Source organism: Phocoena sinus, chromosome 5 (assembly GCF_008692025.1).
Source record: "Phocoena sinus isolate mPhoSin1 chromosome 5, mPhoSin1.pri, whole genome shotgun sequence".
NCBI lineage: Eukaryota > Metazoa > Chordata > Mammalia > Artiodactyla > Phocoenidae > Phocoena > Phocoena sinus.
The window spans coordinates 113,650,963-113,667,945 of record NC_045767.1 but is presented as its reverse complement, the minus strand read 5'-3'; the positions used below and the strand labels follow the sequence as shown (position 1 = coordinate 113,667,945).

Below are 16,983 nucleotides of genomic sequence, written 5' to 3'. Positions count from 1 at the left end.
GTGGTGAAAACTTGGGCCAAACAAATGTGAATAGTAAAAATATTAACCTCAAAATTTTATGATGGTCATTTTGACCCAAATTTCTCCCCCAGTCTTTCTCATTAATATTCTTCCTGACTATTGATTTTGAAGCTTCATTTCATTTCATATGTCTCCATTGTTACTTTTATATCTGAGTTACAAATATGTGGAGACTTGAGGAAAACTATGTATCTTTTCCCAGGAGCACATTTAATAAGCAAAACTAGATCTTTGAAAGTGTTAAATTAAACTTCCTTTGATAAGAGTGCAAAATACACTTTATTACCTACTGATACAATGAAATGTATATGTAGTCTTAATTCTGAGAAATCAGACTGGTCTCACTAAAGGCCAAAATTAACTGGTCTTTTCTCACTTTGAGTGCCTGATTCCATGTTAGAAGTCAATAAATACAGTCCCTTAGAGGCACAGCACTTAAATGAGCTACCTTTAGTTTTCCCTATTGGTGTGACAAAGTCCAACTTTGTTTACCTTGAGGGCGTAATGAAAGAACATCTATTTGGCTCAGATTTTTTGATTGAAGGTTAGCAGGCAATGAAAGGAAGAAAAAAACCTGAGTACACTGTCCTGTTAAAGGATTTGGGGTGATAAATATTGGTGCTGTTAATAGTTATTTTATTGCTACAGTAGTTCAGATGATTCAAAAAGTAACGGTATTCAGGTGCATTTGTAGTGTTTTCAGGGATTCACTTCAGGAAGGTCAAGACACCAGTCAGGATGATATGGCATTAAAATTAAGAAATATACTATCATTTCATCTGATTAGACTCTTGTTCAATATTTCCCATACTGAGCACACTGTACCCACCCCGGGAGGCAGACATTATCCATGAGAAGTGAAATATACATCCAAGGATTGTTAGTCAAGTCAGTCATCATAACAAGGCATTATAAATGATTTCTAATTTCTAAAAGAATATTCATAATGAAAAGTAATTATTTTTCTATTAATTATGCTAGGGAAACTAGATTATAAAAACCTTCACTCAGGTCTGGGAGTTAAAAATACAGTGAGGACAGGGCTTCCCTGGTGGCGCAGTGGTTGAGAGTCCACCTGCCGATGCAGGGGACATGGGTTCGTGCCCCAGTCCAGGAAGATCCCACATGCCGTGGAGCGGCTGGGCCCGTGAGCCATGGCCGCTGGGCCTGCGCGTCCGGAGCCTGTGCTCCGCAACGGGAGAGGCCACAACAGTGAGAGGCCTGCGTACCGCAAAAAAAAAAAAAAAAAAAAAAAAAAAAAAAAAAAAAAATACAGTGAGGACAGAGTAAAAGAATTTACAGGAAAGCAAATTCTGGGACCATGGATATAATTTTTTATTGATGTTGTGCTTAAAAAAATTAAAATTAATAATAATGAAAATACCAAGGTGAGAGGTAAATAGAAATAAAACTCCCACATAATACCCAAAGTTTCAGGGAAACTCTGGAAAAAATTAGAAGCCAACAGAATTTGTGCCTTCAGTATGTTCATATTTTAAATGTTAATGTTAACTTCTTTTTTCAGAAGAAATCATATGGAATTGTCCAAATAGAGCCTTACTAAAGAGGGATTAAATATACATAGGGGAGGGTTGTTTTCCCCCCAGTTCTAACAATGGTAGAAAGTATTTAGCTAAATTGACAGAGTATTTGGGATCCATGACCGCAAGTAAAAGGACATAGTTAGAAGCAGAGGTAAGACCCCTCACTGGGAATGAGATAAACATAAATGGGTGACAACAGGGTTCCCCCAGAACTTCAAACCCTAGCTTTGCACTGGTACAGCTACAGCATTTACTCTGGTTTTACAATGGTCTAACCAAGCAACCAACAAACTTTTCATAAGCTTTTCAAACTAGCAATTAAAGACAAAATTGAAATAAAACCAGATTAGAAAAACCCAGTTACATTTTTCTTAGAAGTGGTGAATTCAGTGTACATTGGAAGGTTAAAACTGGTAACGCCATCAGCTACTAAGAACTGTGAACAGAATCTAAAAGAAGTAGAGTTTTTGTCTGAGCAATCAAGAATTCTCTTTTATTGAACCAAGGCAGCAGATAGAGAAGGAGGCTCTCAGAGGGGGGAAAAAAGAAAAAGAAAAAAAAAAGATCTTTCAACCCGAGGGATCTTGAGCTACATTATTATTTCCCAATGAAGGGAGCATTAGTTTTCTGAAGACATACTTGATTCCTAAGAAAGCAAAGTTGTCACTTGTAGAAAATATATGAAGATAAGTGAACTGCATTTGAATGAGGAAATTTGAAATTAAGGCTCAAGTTCTGTGCTCTTTTTTATTTAAAAATTTGGCTACAATTAAGTATTGATTTGTCTTTTTCAGCATGTTTCATCTTTGGAATTATTTTCTTATCAGGTACAGAAGCCATTGAATTCTCTAAGCTCTTTCTTGAAATTTATTAGAAGTACACTTTGATTAATCTATCATGATTTAAATGATAGTAACAGAAAAGATGCTTATCTTTCTTAAGTTTTTGACAGTAGCATAGAGTATATATAGAATACATTTTAGGGCTTCCCTGGTGGCGCAGTGGTTGAGAGTCCGCCTGCCAATGCAGGGGACATGGGTTCGTGCCCCAGTCTGGGATGATCCCACATGCCGCAGAGCGGCTGGGCCCGTGAGCCATGGCCGCTGAGCCTGTGCGTCCGGAGCCTGTGCTCCGCAACGGGAAAGGCCACAACAGTGAGAGGCCCGCATAACGCAAAAAAAAAAAAAAGAATACATTTTACTGTTTTATCTCCCATTTGTCTTATCAAACTTGTTTCCTGTGACTAGGAATGGAAATGAAAAACAAAGGATTTTAGGGATCTCTGCCTCTAAAAAGTTATAGGCAGACCTATAAACACACAATTTATAAACTGTCATAGAAAACTGCTATCCCAGCTCTCCCACTGGAGTTCCCACTGCTACTATCTAGGGAGCCATCACGAAGAATCCTGAAGCTTGTGGATGTCAGGGCAGGCTAAATTAAGCTGTGGTAACAAACAACTCTGAAAATCTCAGTGGTTCACCACAAGGAAGGATTATTCTGTGTTCACACAAGGTCTGTTGCAGATATGAATGGCTTTCCAGGACAAATGTAGATATTTAGTGATCCAAGCTGCTTTGATCTTGTGGCTCCACAGTGTTTTTAAAGGCTTTCTCCATGATCACTGTAGCAGGGAGAGAATCAGCTGCAGTATCTCAGGTGGGCTCTGCTTTGCTTTCACTGGGAAGTAACTTTTGCCCATTGGCCAGAACTAGTCACAGAGCCCAGCCTAGTTGCCAGAGGCTGAGAAATGCAGTCTTCTATGTGACCAGAAGAGTAAAGAAGCAGACCTTGGCAAGCACTTGTAATCTCTACTCCCTTCCACAGGGGTTACTGAACTGTCTGAAAATTATATGCATGTATGCATATACATGTATTATATGTCTGTTTTCCTGAAGAGAGGAGAGAGACCTTAGCTTTCATCAGATTCCTTAAGGGGAGAGTGATCTGTCATCTGAAAACTCTAATAAGCATTTTTTTAAAGGTAGAGATTTATATTGAAGAAAGGAAAGCTCTGAAATTCAGGAACAACTCAGTGAAGTTGAATTTAGGGCAAATTCCAAGACTTAGGAAGACCAGTCCATGTATTGGCCTCATTATTCGTAACTGGCTTGCCTCTTACTCCCTGAGTGATTTCAATTAAGTTCTTGCAATAGGTAATCTTCCAACATTTAAAAAATCCTATTTTTTTGAATAGGTTAAAGCACTTTCAGTCATTCCTAATAAGGTGTTATCAGTTCAATTAGACTGATTCCCTCCTCCTCATGCTCATAACTTTGATCCTCCACAGAATAGGTATCCTAATTAGAAAAGGAATTAAGTTGGGAGAAGGGGTAAGTAAATTTAGAACATGGGGCATTTTTAAAATTCAGAAAGAATGTCAGATTTTGAGATACTGCCTAATGCTTGAAAACTGAATTTAATAAAAAGTAGGTTTTTCAACAAACTGTCCACAGTTCAGTATTCGTTGAGCACTATTATGTGCTAGGCATCGTGCTAGCTGCTGGGGCTATGACAACAAACACAGTCGCCACTCTGTGCTGTGATAATGTGTCAGCACTACTTGGCATCTTACTGTCAGAGTGCTTTTAGCTGCAAGTAACAAAACTGAGCTGAAAGTGGCTTAGATAGGGAAATTTATGTCACACACAAAAAACTGGTGGTGGCAATTACAGGGTTAGATAATTTAGCAAGCAAGGATGTCATTAAGGATCTAGATTTCTTCTATGCTTTTCCACCACCATCCTCATCATTTTCATATCTTAGTTGCACATTGGCTATGGTAGCTCCAGGTAGTACATATTCATATATCAACATTTAAAGTCAGGAAAAAGGGAATCTCCTTGTTTGTGCCTCTTTTTAAGAATGAAGAAAACCTTTCTAGGAATTCCTCAGGAGATCTTCTTGTATCATTAATTACAATTGTATTCCGTATCCTCCCGAAAGCTATCACTTGGCAAGTATAATGAGGTCATGGTGACTGGCATAATATTAGTAAATACTCCACCATTGGGGATAGAGAAGGTCCATCCTCTGCAAGGACATGGCGACTTGAAGAGAGAGAACAATCAGGATTATGTTAGCAGGAAGGAAGTTGGGCAATGGCCACTGGGTAGGGAACCAACAGGGTCTTCCACACAGATACATTATGTCACTGGACCCTCAAGGCAACCTTGTGGGGTGGGAACTGTCATCTTTCTTTATAGGTGAGGTAAAGTTACCCAGGTCCACCAGCTATGAAGTGAAGGAGCTGGGATTCAAACAGAGATTGCCTGACTTCAATCACCACACAAAATCTGATGAGTCTGGTCAAAGAAAACTGCTCATCACTGAAACATGCCTTTTCCAAATTCACAGCCCTGTCTCTTTTGAATTTGCCTTAAATCTGTACTTCAGTTTGTCTGTTGAAAAAGCCTTAGAGAACTGTTACTGTAGACTATGACTAAGGAACTTTGAAGTAACTGTATTTCAGTTTATGTAACAATTCTTCTCATAAATCTTCATTTTCCCCTCCCCTTTCACTATATGTTGATATAATTGTAGTATTATGGCAAAAACAATGTAAAGGAGTTATTATATGGGGTTTACTGCAAATCATATTGAGAACATGATGCTTTAAAAACCCATACTAATTCTTTTGGTTTTCAAGATTTCCTTAAATTTAATTAGAACAAAGTGAATTTTAAAAGCATAAGAATTTTCTTAGAAACCTAGGAGTCATAGACTTAAAGAACTAAAAAGAGACGCAAGAGGGAAGAGATATGGGAACATATGTATATGTATAACTGATTCACTTTGTTATAAAGCAGAAACTAACACACCATTGTAAAGCAATCATACCCCAATAAAGATGTTAAAAAAAAAGAACTAAAAAGAAATTCAGAGATCATGTAGTTTAATTACCTTCTTACACTGATTTTACAAATGAGGAAACTTGTGCAACACTGAAAATCCTAGTTTGCAAAGATACTGGGAATAAAAGACTTAGTATATGAAATAATTGTCTATTTGATGTATCCTACATCACACACAAAACAGTCTCACAATAATAAAACCAATATAAATACCAATAGTATGAATACTGAAAACAGTTTACTTTTTTTTTGGAGGGGGTACATTTTTTAGGATTTAGCCAACTAGAGACACACAGTCAAATTTCTGTTTAAAGCTACTTCGAATATTTCATTTCTCCGTGACTATATCACCAACTGGATACATATTTAGGATCATTAGTTTTATTTTATTTTGGATTTTTAGAGACTGCTTTTTCAAAGTTTATAGGCTCCTTGGAGAAGTGGCTGATGGCAGATCTGAAGTCAAAGATGTATATTATGAGTCTGAAACAATTTTCATAACAGATAGCAAGGAAGCCATCAAAATCCACAAAGCCTACACCAGAGGCTGTTTGCGGGAGGCTGGGATGATTTGGGGCCGAAAGATACTCAGGATAGAAATGGATCACTCATCCTAAACCAGACTGTTTTTTTTCAATCCAAGGAAAAACAAGATGGAACTCAAAATGTTGATAAATCCCCTTTAAAGAGACCCAACCACTAGGCAATGAGAATATAGCTTCAAAAACAGGGGGTTCCCAAAAAAGGAGTTGATGGGATGAGCACTAAGAAATTCAGTCCAAATAGGGAGCTATTGTGGTCCCCAAGTTGGCAGCTGTCTGCCTGGTTGACACTGAATGTGTTTTTATAGAACCAGATTTCTCCATTTAATTTAATTGAATTTCACATCTGTTATAAACTCCACAATACGTTGTTATTACTTTTGCTTTCAACAGTCAATTATTTTTTCAAGCAATTTTTGAAAGAAAAATATTTTATTTTTACTGACACATTTCTCATTTCCTTATTCATTCTTTATGTAGATCCAGGTTTCTATCTAGATTCATGTTCTTTCTGCCTGAAGGAGTTTACCATTCCTTGTACTGGTATATTAGTGACGAATTTTCTCAGCTTTTGTATGCCTGGAAAAATCTTCATTTTAACTACATTTTCTTGTGTTTTTAAAAATTTTTATTTATTTTTTTAACATCTTTATTGGAGTATAATTGCTTTACAATGTTGTGTTAGTTTCTGCTGTATAACAAAGTGAATCAGCTATATATATACATATATCCCCATATCCCCTCCCTCTTGTGGCTCCCTCCCACCCTCCCTATCCCACCCCTCTAGGTGGTCACAAAGCATTGAGCTGATCTCCCTGTGCTATGCAGCTGCTTCCCACTACCTATCGATTTTACACTTGGTAGTGTATACATGTCCAGGCCACTCTCTCACTTCATCCCAGCTTACCCTTCCCCCTCCCCATGTCCTCAAGTCCATTTTCTATGTCTGTGTCTTTATTCTTGTCCTGCCCCTAGGTTCGTCAGAACCGTTTTTTTTTTTTTTTTTTTAGATTCCATATATATGTGTTAGCATACGGTATTTGTTTTTCTCTTTCTGACTTACTTCACTCTGTATGACAGACTCTAGGTCCATCCACCTCACTACAAATAACTCAATTTTGTTTCCTTTCATGGCTGAGTAATATTCCATTGTATATATGTGCTACATCTTCTTTATCCATTCATCCGATGATGGACACTTAGGTTGCTTCCATGTCCTGGCTATTGTAAATAGAGCTGCAATGAACATTTTGGTACATGACTCTTTTTGAATTATGGTTTTCTCAGGGTATATGCCCAGTAGTGGGATTGTTGGGTTATATGGTATTAACTATGTTTTTGAAAGATACTTTCATTGGGTATAGAATTCTAGGTTTGATGGTTCTTTTTTTCTTCTAGTACTTTAAGTAAGTTGTTTCATTCATTCTTGTTTGATTTACGTGTTTCCAGGGAGACTCCAGCTCCTATTATGTTTGTGCCACCGCATCACTACCATAGATGCTTTTAAGATTTTTCACTTTATCACTCATTTTAAGCACTGTGATTATGGTGTATCTTGGTTTAATTTTCATGTTTCTTTTGCTTAGGGTTCATAGAGCTTCTTAGATTTGGGTTTATAGTTTTCATCAAATTCAGAAAAAAAATCAGCCATTCATTATTTTTTAAAATATTTTTTCAGTTCCTTCCTGTTTTCCTCTTCTTTGGGGTCTCCAAATTACTCACATTTAGGCTTCCTGAAGTTTAACTATGGTTCTCTAACATGCTCTATTCATATCCTTTCAGTATTTTTTCTCTGTATTTCATTTTAGATAGTTTCTACTGCTATATTTCCAAAGCTAATCTTGTCTTTTGCATTATCTAAATCTGCTGCTAATCCCATCCAAGTTGTTGTTGTTGTTGTTTTTTTCAGCTTGGACATTTTATTTCTTACTTCTAGAAACTGAATTTGGCTTTTAAAATATCTTTCTTGGCTCTATAAGTTTAATCTTTCCATTACATCCTTCAACATATGAAATATAGTTTTAATAACATTTTTATGTCCTGTTATGCTAATTCTATCATCTGTTGCATTTCTGTATCAATTTCCATTTATATATTTTCTCCTCATCATGAGTTATAACTTCCTGCTTCTTGGCATTATCTATGTAATGTTGATTGGATGCCAGATACTATGGAGTTTACCTTTTTATTTTTTACTCCTATAAATATTCTTGAGTTTTGTTCTAGAATTCAGTTAAATTACTTAGAAGCAGTTTGATGCTTTTGATACTTGTTTTTAAATTTTGGTAGGTAGTACCGAAGTAGTCTTTCATCTAGAGATAATTTTTCTCTACTATTAAGGCTTATGAGTCCTCCACCTGAGGCCCCATATTTTATGAGGCTTTTCCATTCTGGCTGGTGGGAGCATAAACAATTCCTGGCTCTGTGTGAGCTTAGGTGATTCTTCTGCTTGAGCCTTTTGGGTGGTTCTTTCCTTAGCCTTCCATAGTTTCTTTACATGCACATACAGATCAGTATGCAGAAGACTGCATATCTCTGGAGCTCTCACTCAGTCGATCTCTCTCACTCTTTCCTTCTCTGCAGCTCTCTCCTTTCTAGTACCCTTTGCTGTGAATTCCAGCCATCTTGGTCTCCCTGGACTCCTAATTCAGTCTCCTCAACCCAAGGATCTCCTGGGCTGCCTCTACCTTCGTTCCCTTCCCTGTGTTATAGCCTGGCAACTTCCTCTAGGCTTGAGGAGATCATACAGCTCAGCTCATTTGGTTTCCCTTTCTCAGGGATCACTGTCCCGCACTGTGTGTTGTCCAATTTCTGCAAACTTTTGTCTTATATGTTTTGTTTGGGTTTTTTTAGTTGTTTAAGATAGGAGGGTAAATCTTTTCCTTGTTACTCCATCTTGGCCAAAAGTAAAGTCCCACTTGTTTCTTTTCACTGAATATTTTTAACCAGACTTTAATTTAAAATGTAATCTTTTAAAAAGTTAGATATGGCTTTTACTAGCTATAAGATAATATGTAAGGAACTGTAAGGCATGGAAAGAATCCTGGACTAGAGTTCTAGAAAACTAGATTATAGATCCATTTTGTCTTTCAGATTATTGCATGACTGCCTTCCCCTAGACCTGAGAACCTTTGGAAATAAAACATGTAGGCTAAGTAATTTTTTTGGTAACCACACAACTCAGTCTTTTCCTGATTCTATAAAACCAAAAAAAAAAAAAATTCAAGAAGATTTTAACTCATTTTCAGAAGATAGAAAGGTACTAGAGGAGTGGTATCAGGTTTAGGAGGGCAGAGACATCCACAAACTAAAGTGCATGAAGAAGGGATAATGATGATCAGAGAACCAGGCATCTATAGGAATTGGAGACCCCAGGAATAGTGGGGAAAAAGTAGGGGCTGAGGAAATGCTGAGGGGAAGTATGACATAGGGTTGAAACCAGGCAAATGAATTGAAAGTCTGCAGATAAAATGGTTAACTAGGTTTAGCAACCTCAACCGTGTCAACCAACCAGGGAAAAGTTAAATTGCATGTGACATCAGATAGCTAGAAACTCCTTTATTATAAATTCTAGCAGAAGGATCAAGTAATACATCTGGCATTTTGGCATTTATACAGCTGCTTGATATATTATAGTGATGATTATGAGGATGATAATAATAATTAATAATAATAATTACCTCTTGTGGAAACCCTCAGAAACCAGTGTTTATGGGGGAAAAACAACAAATAAAATGCTCATGAAGCTCTAGATTGTATTCTTAAGGACTACAAACTATCTTACTTGTTTAGAATATGCTCTTACTGAGGAATTGTGGCTGGTTCCAGAGGAATCTTATCAATGACCTATTTCAAACCTCAGATAACAGGCTAAAGAGACTTGAAGTGAAATCTATTGCCAAAAGCCATGAAGCTAATTACTCTTCAATAGGGTATTATAACCCAGGTCATCAGACTCTTGAGTAACAGTCTCTCTCAATTACACCAAGCTGCCAGTAGGGTGAGCTTTGATTCATCCACAATTTTCACGAGAATCTTCTTTTTATATGTCATGTTTTTGAACACATTATTAGAGACGGGTTTGCTCTGTGACGATAGGATGATATAAAACCTGCATGCTTACTTTTTGGCTAGTTCCATAACATTTCCCTCATTGTGATTGTTATTTAACAAACAGAAGTAGCGATCAAAGTATAATACAATGTGAGACTCACTTATGAATGTGGTTTTTTCACATTCTTTAAAATGGTTAAATTCATGAATGAAAAATACAAGAAAAGGATAGGGTAGGAAAACGTGGCTTGACATTAAACCAAGGAACACACATCAAGCCAACACAAACCAAGGATGAGAGACAAATTCATGCCCTTTATTGTTTTCCTTTAAGAATATTAAATGATTCATAAAACTAGGATGATAGTTTTGGCACTCAAGAAAACCTTTACATGCTTTTTGGTAGAAAACAGTAAGTGTCTTTACTGACTAGCCAGTGTGTTCATCTTAATAGTTCTGGTAAGGAAAATAAACTATATTCTGGAGAAATCAGCAGAAATTCATAGACCCTTAAGCCTTCCAGAACCAACCAATTTCTGTTGCTTCGGGCTTGAATAATTTTACTGAACTGTAATAATCTTTGAATTCCTTCTAAATTCCTAAACTTGGGAGGAGAATCTATTCTTTTTTAACTATTGGAAGGGAAAGGAGGAGTATGAAATCATTCCAGTCATATCTCAGTGTATCAGAAGAGTATGAAGGTTCCTATATTTGCTGTGTTCCCTCTGAAAGATACAAAGATGAGAGGCAATTGCTGGTGAATCCCTGTTCTATTTTATCTAGAGACCTGAGTGCTGTCACTGCTGTATTCCCTTAGGGGGTCATGTTCCTCTGCTTAAAAGAATATTGCCTGCTCTGTGAGCTAATGATTTGTTTGGAGGATGGAAGTCTCACAGGTGAAGATAACTGCACAGCTTTTATGATGGATCTTTCAAATCTTTGATCTGCTTTTTTCTGAATACCTGGGACCCCTCAATAGCAAGATTAAAGATGCCTCTTCAGAGAACAAAGGTAAACTTTGAAAACCTAAAAGCTCCTCAGATTTCCAAATAATATTTCTGTATTTCTTCATTTTGTCAACATCGTACTTGCTGTTGTCCTGCATTCGTGTGATAATCTGATGGTTAGATCGTTGGCTTGTGGGTTTTTTCCCCATATTTTTCAAGGAGGCAGGGAACTACAAATCTTGTTTCAAAAAGTGGTTAGTGCAAACTAGCCTATGGTAAGGACATACATACTCATTTGATTCTATTTAATTTGACAAATATTTACTTAGTACCTAGTAGGTGTCAGACATTGTGCCTTCTTTTGTAGGGAATACCAAGAATCAGGACCTGTTTTCAAGAGATTCATACTCTAATTGGGCAGACAAGGCAATTACAGAAATGGCCATGATAGGATGCAGAATATGACAAATGAAAAATGCTTGCAGAGAAATGAATGACATTCAATATGGGAAGAGAGAGAAGAAATAATATTCAAGTGAGAGGGGGTGAGGGAAGATTTCAGCATTTGAGAAGGACCTTGCAAGGTGGGTGAGATTCCGTGGAGGGGACTGGAGCTGGAAGTAAGGTGATAATAGTGTATGTTGCATGTGTGTGTGTGTGTGTGTGTGTGTGTGTGTGTGTTGTCGGGGGAGGGAGGTGGTCAAAAAAGGTTGAGAAGCTTGTGTTTAACTTGTGGACAGTAGTGAGTCCATGAGGATTTTTAAGCAGAGCAAAGGTAGAATAATACGAGTTGTGGTTTAAGAAATATTTTTGAAGCATTTTAAAATTTTAGTGTAAAATTTAGCTTTTTAGTGTATTTTGAGGTAAAACTATGTCTGTGTAAACAACAAGTGTTTGGTAATGTCCTACAGGTCTTATTTCCAAACAGAATGTCTATCACTTAAAATGTTGACTGAACTAACTTCTCATTTATATTTGAATCTGAAAGATTATTATTTTCACTCTTATAATGACGTAGCTCATCCACGCATAGATTTCTATTCTTGGTCAAATGAATCAGTAAGGGGGTGTACTTTTATAGCATTCTGGCGAGTTTAATCTTCTCCACCACGTGAACAGCTGAATTTTTACTGTCTGAGTAATATTTTTCTTAATTTATATTTCATTGAGGTAGCATTGGTTTATACATTATATAAGTTGCATGTGTACAACACTGTATTCCTACTTCTGTATACTTCACAGCGCGCTCACCACCAAAAATTTAGTTTTCATCTGTCACCATACAGTTGCTCCCCTTCACCCATTTTGCCCTCCCCATTTTCCCCTGTGGTAAACCACTACTCTGTTCTCTGTATCTATGTGTTTGTTTTTGTTCATTGGTTTGTTCATTTATTTTGTTTTTTTGTTTGTTTTTTATATGTCTGAATAATATTTTGAAGTGCATTTTTTGTTTCCTCCTAAGCCCTTTAGAGCACAACATGCCCTTACAAAAAATGGGGAGATAAAACGTAACAAGAATAGAAAAATAAATAACTTCGTAGAGTAAAGCAAAGCAAAATAGATTTTTAAAAAGCCCAAAACAGGACTGCAATAAATGGCTCTTATCAGAAGCTAGTTTTGAGGAGTATTTTTTTCATGATTATCATTATGATGATTAGGGTTTATCCCAGATAAATCTGAAAATGTGAGTAGCTCAACGTATTCTCCACCAAACCATTTATCAAAGCAAGTAATCTAATAGCTGGATCATACTTCCTCTGCTTTAGCTCCTGGGCAGAAAAAGTGAGAGCGTAAAGGGAAGATAACGCAAAACTACAGAACAAATGCCCAAATATGTGACAAGACAACATCCTGAATAAGCAAAGTATTATCTGAAAGTAGTTAGTTAATAGTCAACTACAAATATTTCTTGAGCACTGAGCGCATTGAAATTCAACAAGCCCTCTATTTCTGAAGACTTCATCTTGCTTTCTCTTATTATGCATCTATTAGGAACGAGACCTTTCCTTATTTTCTAACTAGAGGACAGACAGTGGTGAAGTGGTATCCTACTGATGTAAAAGAGCCAATAAAATTTCTTTGTGCCAAATTCACTATTATTTACTATTTATTCTATGGAAGAAATAAACACCAAAACAAATTATTGTTTCATCTAAATGACCTAAGGGGGAAAAAAAAAGAGTTCCAAATAGGAGATGCCCAGCACTTCCACTCCTGAGTATATAGACAAGAAAACCCTCCACTAATTCAAAACCACACTTACACCCCAATGTTCATATTAGTATTATTTACAATTGCCACAGTATGGAAACAACCTAAGTGTCTATCAACAGATTAATGGATAGAGAAGATGTGCCATTCACACACACACACACACACACACACACACACACACACACACACACAATGGAATACTACTCAGCCATAAAAAATGAATGAAATTCTTAACTTGGGACTAGAGCCCAGTCAAGTTGATACATAAAACTGACCCTTACATCCCCCCTCTAGTTATTTGTTTTTTGGGTTTTTTTGCGGTACACGGGCCTCTCACTGTTGTGGCCTCCCCCGCTGCAGAGCACAGGCTCCGGACGCACAGGCTCAGTGGCCATGGCTCACGGGCCCAGCTGCTCCACGGCATGTGGGATCCTCCCGGACCGGGGCACGAATCCGTGTCCCCTGCTTTGGCAGGCGGACTCTCAACCACTGCGCCACCAGGGAAGCCCTAGTTATTTGTTTTTAATTGACTATTTTGACTAATTATCACAAGAAAAGTATGTAGGAAAAAAGAAGTAGAATTAAGAGAAATTACTACCAAATATTTTCTCAATTAACATTCACACCTGAATTGAGAAAAAATAGGAAAACTTACTATCATCAGAAAAGTAAGAGTATAATACTAACTAGCATCTATGAACACTTGCTCTTGTCCATAAGGTACAACACTGAACATTTTTAAAAACATAAACCTATTTCAAATTCCTTACAACTGATCAGTACCTACTGTTGAATATTTAAGATAACTGAAAAAATGGTAATTTATCAAGTTGAATATATCTATCACTATTGTACACCTCCCTTAAACACTGAAGGTACGATACAGCACAAAAATGCATCCAACATTAACATAGTAATGAATAAATAAAAATAAAATTGCCAATGGTCGAATAAACCTTTGCAAAGAAAATGACTTAGCCAATAAGAATGGTACAAAGATCTAAATTGTTTTCAGAAACCAAGACCTTACCAATAGTCGGATCAGGTGCAATGTCACTTCTATTCTCCTTCCATGACAGCAGGCAGTCAAGGCTGGTGAGATCTGCAGATTCTATATAACTATTAATGGTCAGCATCATCTGATGAGCTTTCGCTATTCCATAATGAACTTTTGTCTCATCCATCAGAGGTATGTTCGTTAACTCTGCTGTTGTGTCAAAAGCTTGCTGAAAGTATTCAGAAGCTTTGTTGTAGTATCCCTAAAAATGTAAGAGAAATAATTTTTTCTTAATTTTAATTTACCATTCCACATGTCTGCCCACCTTGGCATGTGCCACACTGATCCTTCAGCAGTTTTAGCAGTTCATCTTCAAGAAGAAAGAGATGGCAAGCAGGGCCTCTATTAGAATAAGTTTCCTTTTAAAAGCTGTGATTACTAACCATGCAATATCTTGAAGTTCATTCACCAAGAAAGGTGTATCTACCAGGTTGAACTGTATGAAACTTAATTTTTTTTGGATTAAAAATGGTCAAATATTAGCATTCTGCTTCCTAATATAAGGAAGAAAAAAGAAGTTTGGGAAAGAGTGAACTGATTCACTTTGATTTGGATGGAATTTTCTTACTTGTTGCATTGGATTTACCAAATGAAATCTTTTTAACCAGTTTTTGGTCACAGCAAGAGATCATTCTAGCCAACCCATTTAATCAGTGGTGAGTGAAAACGGATGTATATTCCTGCTCTTCCGTTATTACTTGTATTTTCCCATGTGCACATGTCATTCTTGACTAAGAATGTGGAAGACAAGATTTCGAAATAACATATCTTGACAACAGCACTAGCATAACTCAAAAGATCATTTAAATGTTTATATCTTCTCCAAGTTCCTTGCAACATTTTAACTGCAAAAACTCAAGGTTTCCTCCCCTTCCCTTCCTTCCTTCTTTCTTTCCTTCCTTCTTTCCTTCCTTCCTTCCTTTCTTCCTTCCTTCCTTCCTTACTTCCTTCCTCCCTCCCTCCCTTCTCTCTCTCCCTCTCTCTTCCTTTCTCTTTCTTCTTTCTTTCTTCTTTCTCATTCTCATCTCTCCTTCTAAAAGCTATTGTCTACAAATAAATAACATTTACCTAACTCTTATGAAGTGTCAGGGACAGTGGTAAATACTTCATATGTATTATGTCATTAGCTTTCATAGGTCACTCTATGAGGAAATATTATTCTTATTTTACAAATAATGAAATTGAGCCTCAGAGAAAAGACTATCTTCTGCCACCTCCCCAAGTCTTCTAAAAATCTTCCTTTAAAAACTCTTCCTCAAAAGGGGATATTGGGCTTCCCTGGTGGCGCAGTGGTTGAGAGCCTGCCTGCCGATGCAGGGGACACGGGTTCGTGCCCCGGTCTGGGAAGATCCCACATGCCGCGGAGCGGCTGAGCCTGCGCGTCCAGAGCCTGTGCTCCGCAACAGTGAGAGGCCCGCGTACCGCATAAAAAAAAAAAAAAAAAAAAAAAGGTTGTAATAAACTCAAGACAATTAAAAAAAAAAAAAAAAAGGGGATATTATTTTTAGGATTAAGCTATACTTGTAAAGACTCTAGGGAAGAAAAAGTTCCTTTCTTCACTGATTTATAACCCTGAGGAGTCCATCCTCTTCCCTTTCCTCCCCTCTCCTTTCTTTCGCTCTCTCATATGTACAAAAACATGTATGCACACTCTTGAAGAGAAATGTTTTACTATGAGCTTTCAAGTCATTTTTCTCACAATGTATTATGATGGAACAGGAAATGAAAAAACACCATAGAAACAGCTTTATACCATATGCCAGTACAGGTAAAATGCATACTCAACAACCACACATCTCTGTACAATCATAGAGTCCAAAGAGCAGAAAAACTGATTGAATAAAGAGGCTGCTGGCAAGGTGAGGAGTAGGGCTTATGTGACAGTTATGTTACATACATGAGCAGCACATGTAACACTGCTATATACCCACAGGGACAATTTAGGTGAACCATTCAAATGGCTCACTCCAATTAAATTTTCTAATTTAAACAGACTTCCTCTATATTACATCAATAACAATTTTTGTTTGTTGAGATGAACAATTCTTTCTCTTATTTCAAAGCATAAAACAGGATTTATATGAGACTAAGATCACTTAATTAAGAAAATATAAAAGTATTTCAAAGATATTTGTATGTCAATGAAACAAATTATATGATTGAGAAATAATATCAATATTGAAGACAATAAAACTAGTTAAAATTATAGATTGCCCTGTTAGATATCAAAGATATGGGACAAAATAGATGAAAATATATGACTAGACCAAACATTTCTATTTTTAAAAATAGAGAAGTATAAATATCTAATTATTGTTCTAGCTATAGTCCTGAGCTTTAGGCTGTTCATTGCTTTAGATGAGAGTCTCAATTAGGAGAATTAGGGACCATAAATAAATGGACATATATTTGAATTTCCAGAATTATTTTGATATATTATTATTTTGGAACAAACTCATTCATCCAGTGAATAACTACTATTGACCAGGCCGATGCCAGGCAGAGAGATTCAGCAGTGAACAAAGTTCAAGGTCAAGTAGGTGAGCTTGCTGCTAGTGGAAGTAGTCATCTGCCTATAACTTTTATTAGATCTTTTTTAACAAATGCCTTTTCCCCCTGAATACTTCTATTATTATAATAGGTAATTAGGCATTATAATTAGGTAACTATTCTTCCCTCAAATTGTGCCTAGTGTTCAATCTTGAGACACACACATACCTGTCATAAAACTGGTATCAAGCTAGATTTTTC

General features: G+C 36.7%; 1 protein-coding gene across 1 annotated transcript in view; it reads right to left on the bottom strand.

Moving 5' to 3' along the window:
• TTC29 (tetratricopeptide repeat domain 29) overlaps positions 1-16,983 on the bottom strand; it is a 261,315-nt gene that overhangs the window by 82,270 nt on the left and 162,062 nt on the right. Inside the window, exon 10 of the mRNA XM_032632825.1 lies at positions 14,206-14,434. Coding sequence (XP_032488716.1) covers positions 14,206-14,434 — 229 coding nt within the window. The remainder of the gene's footprint in view (positions 1-14,205; positions 14,435-16,983) is intronic.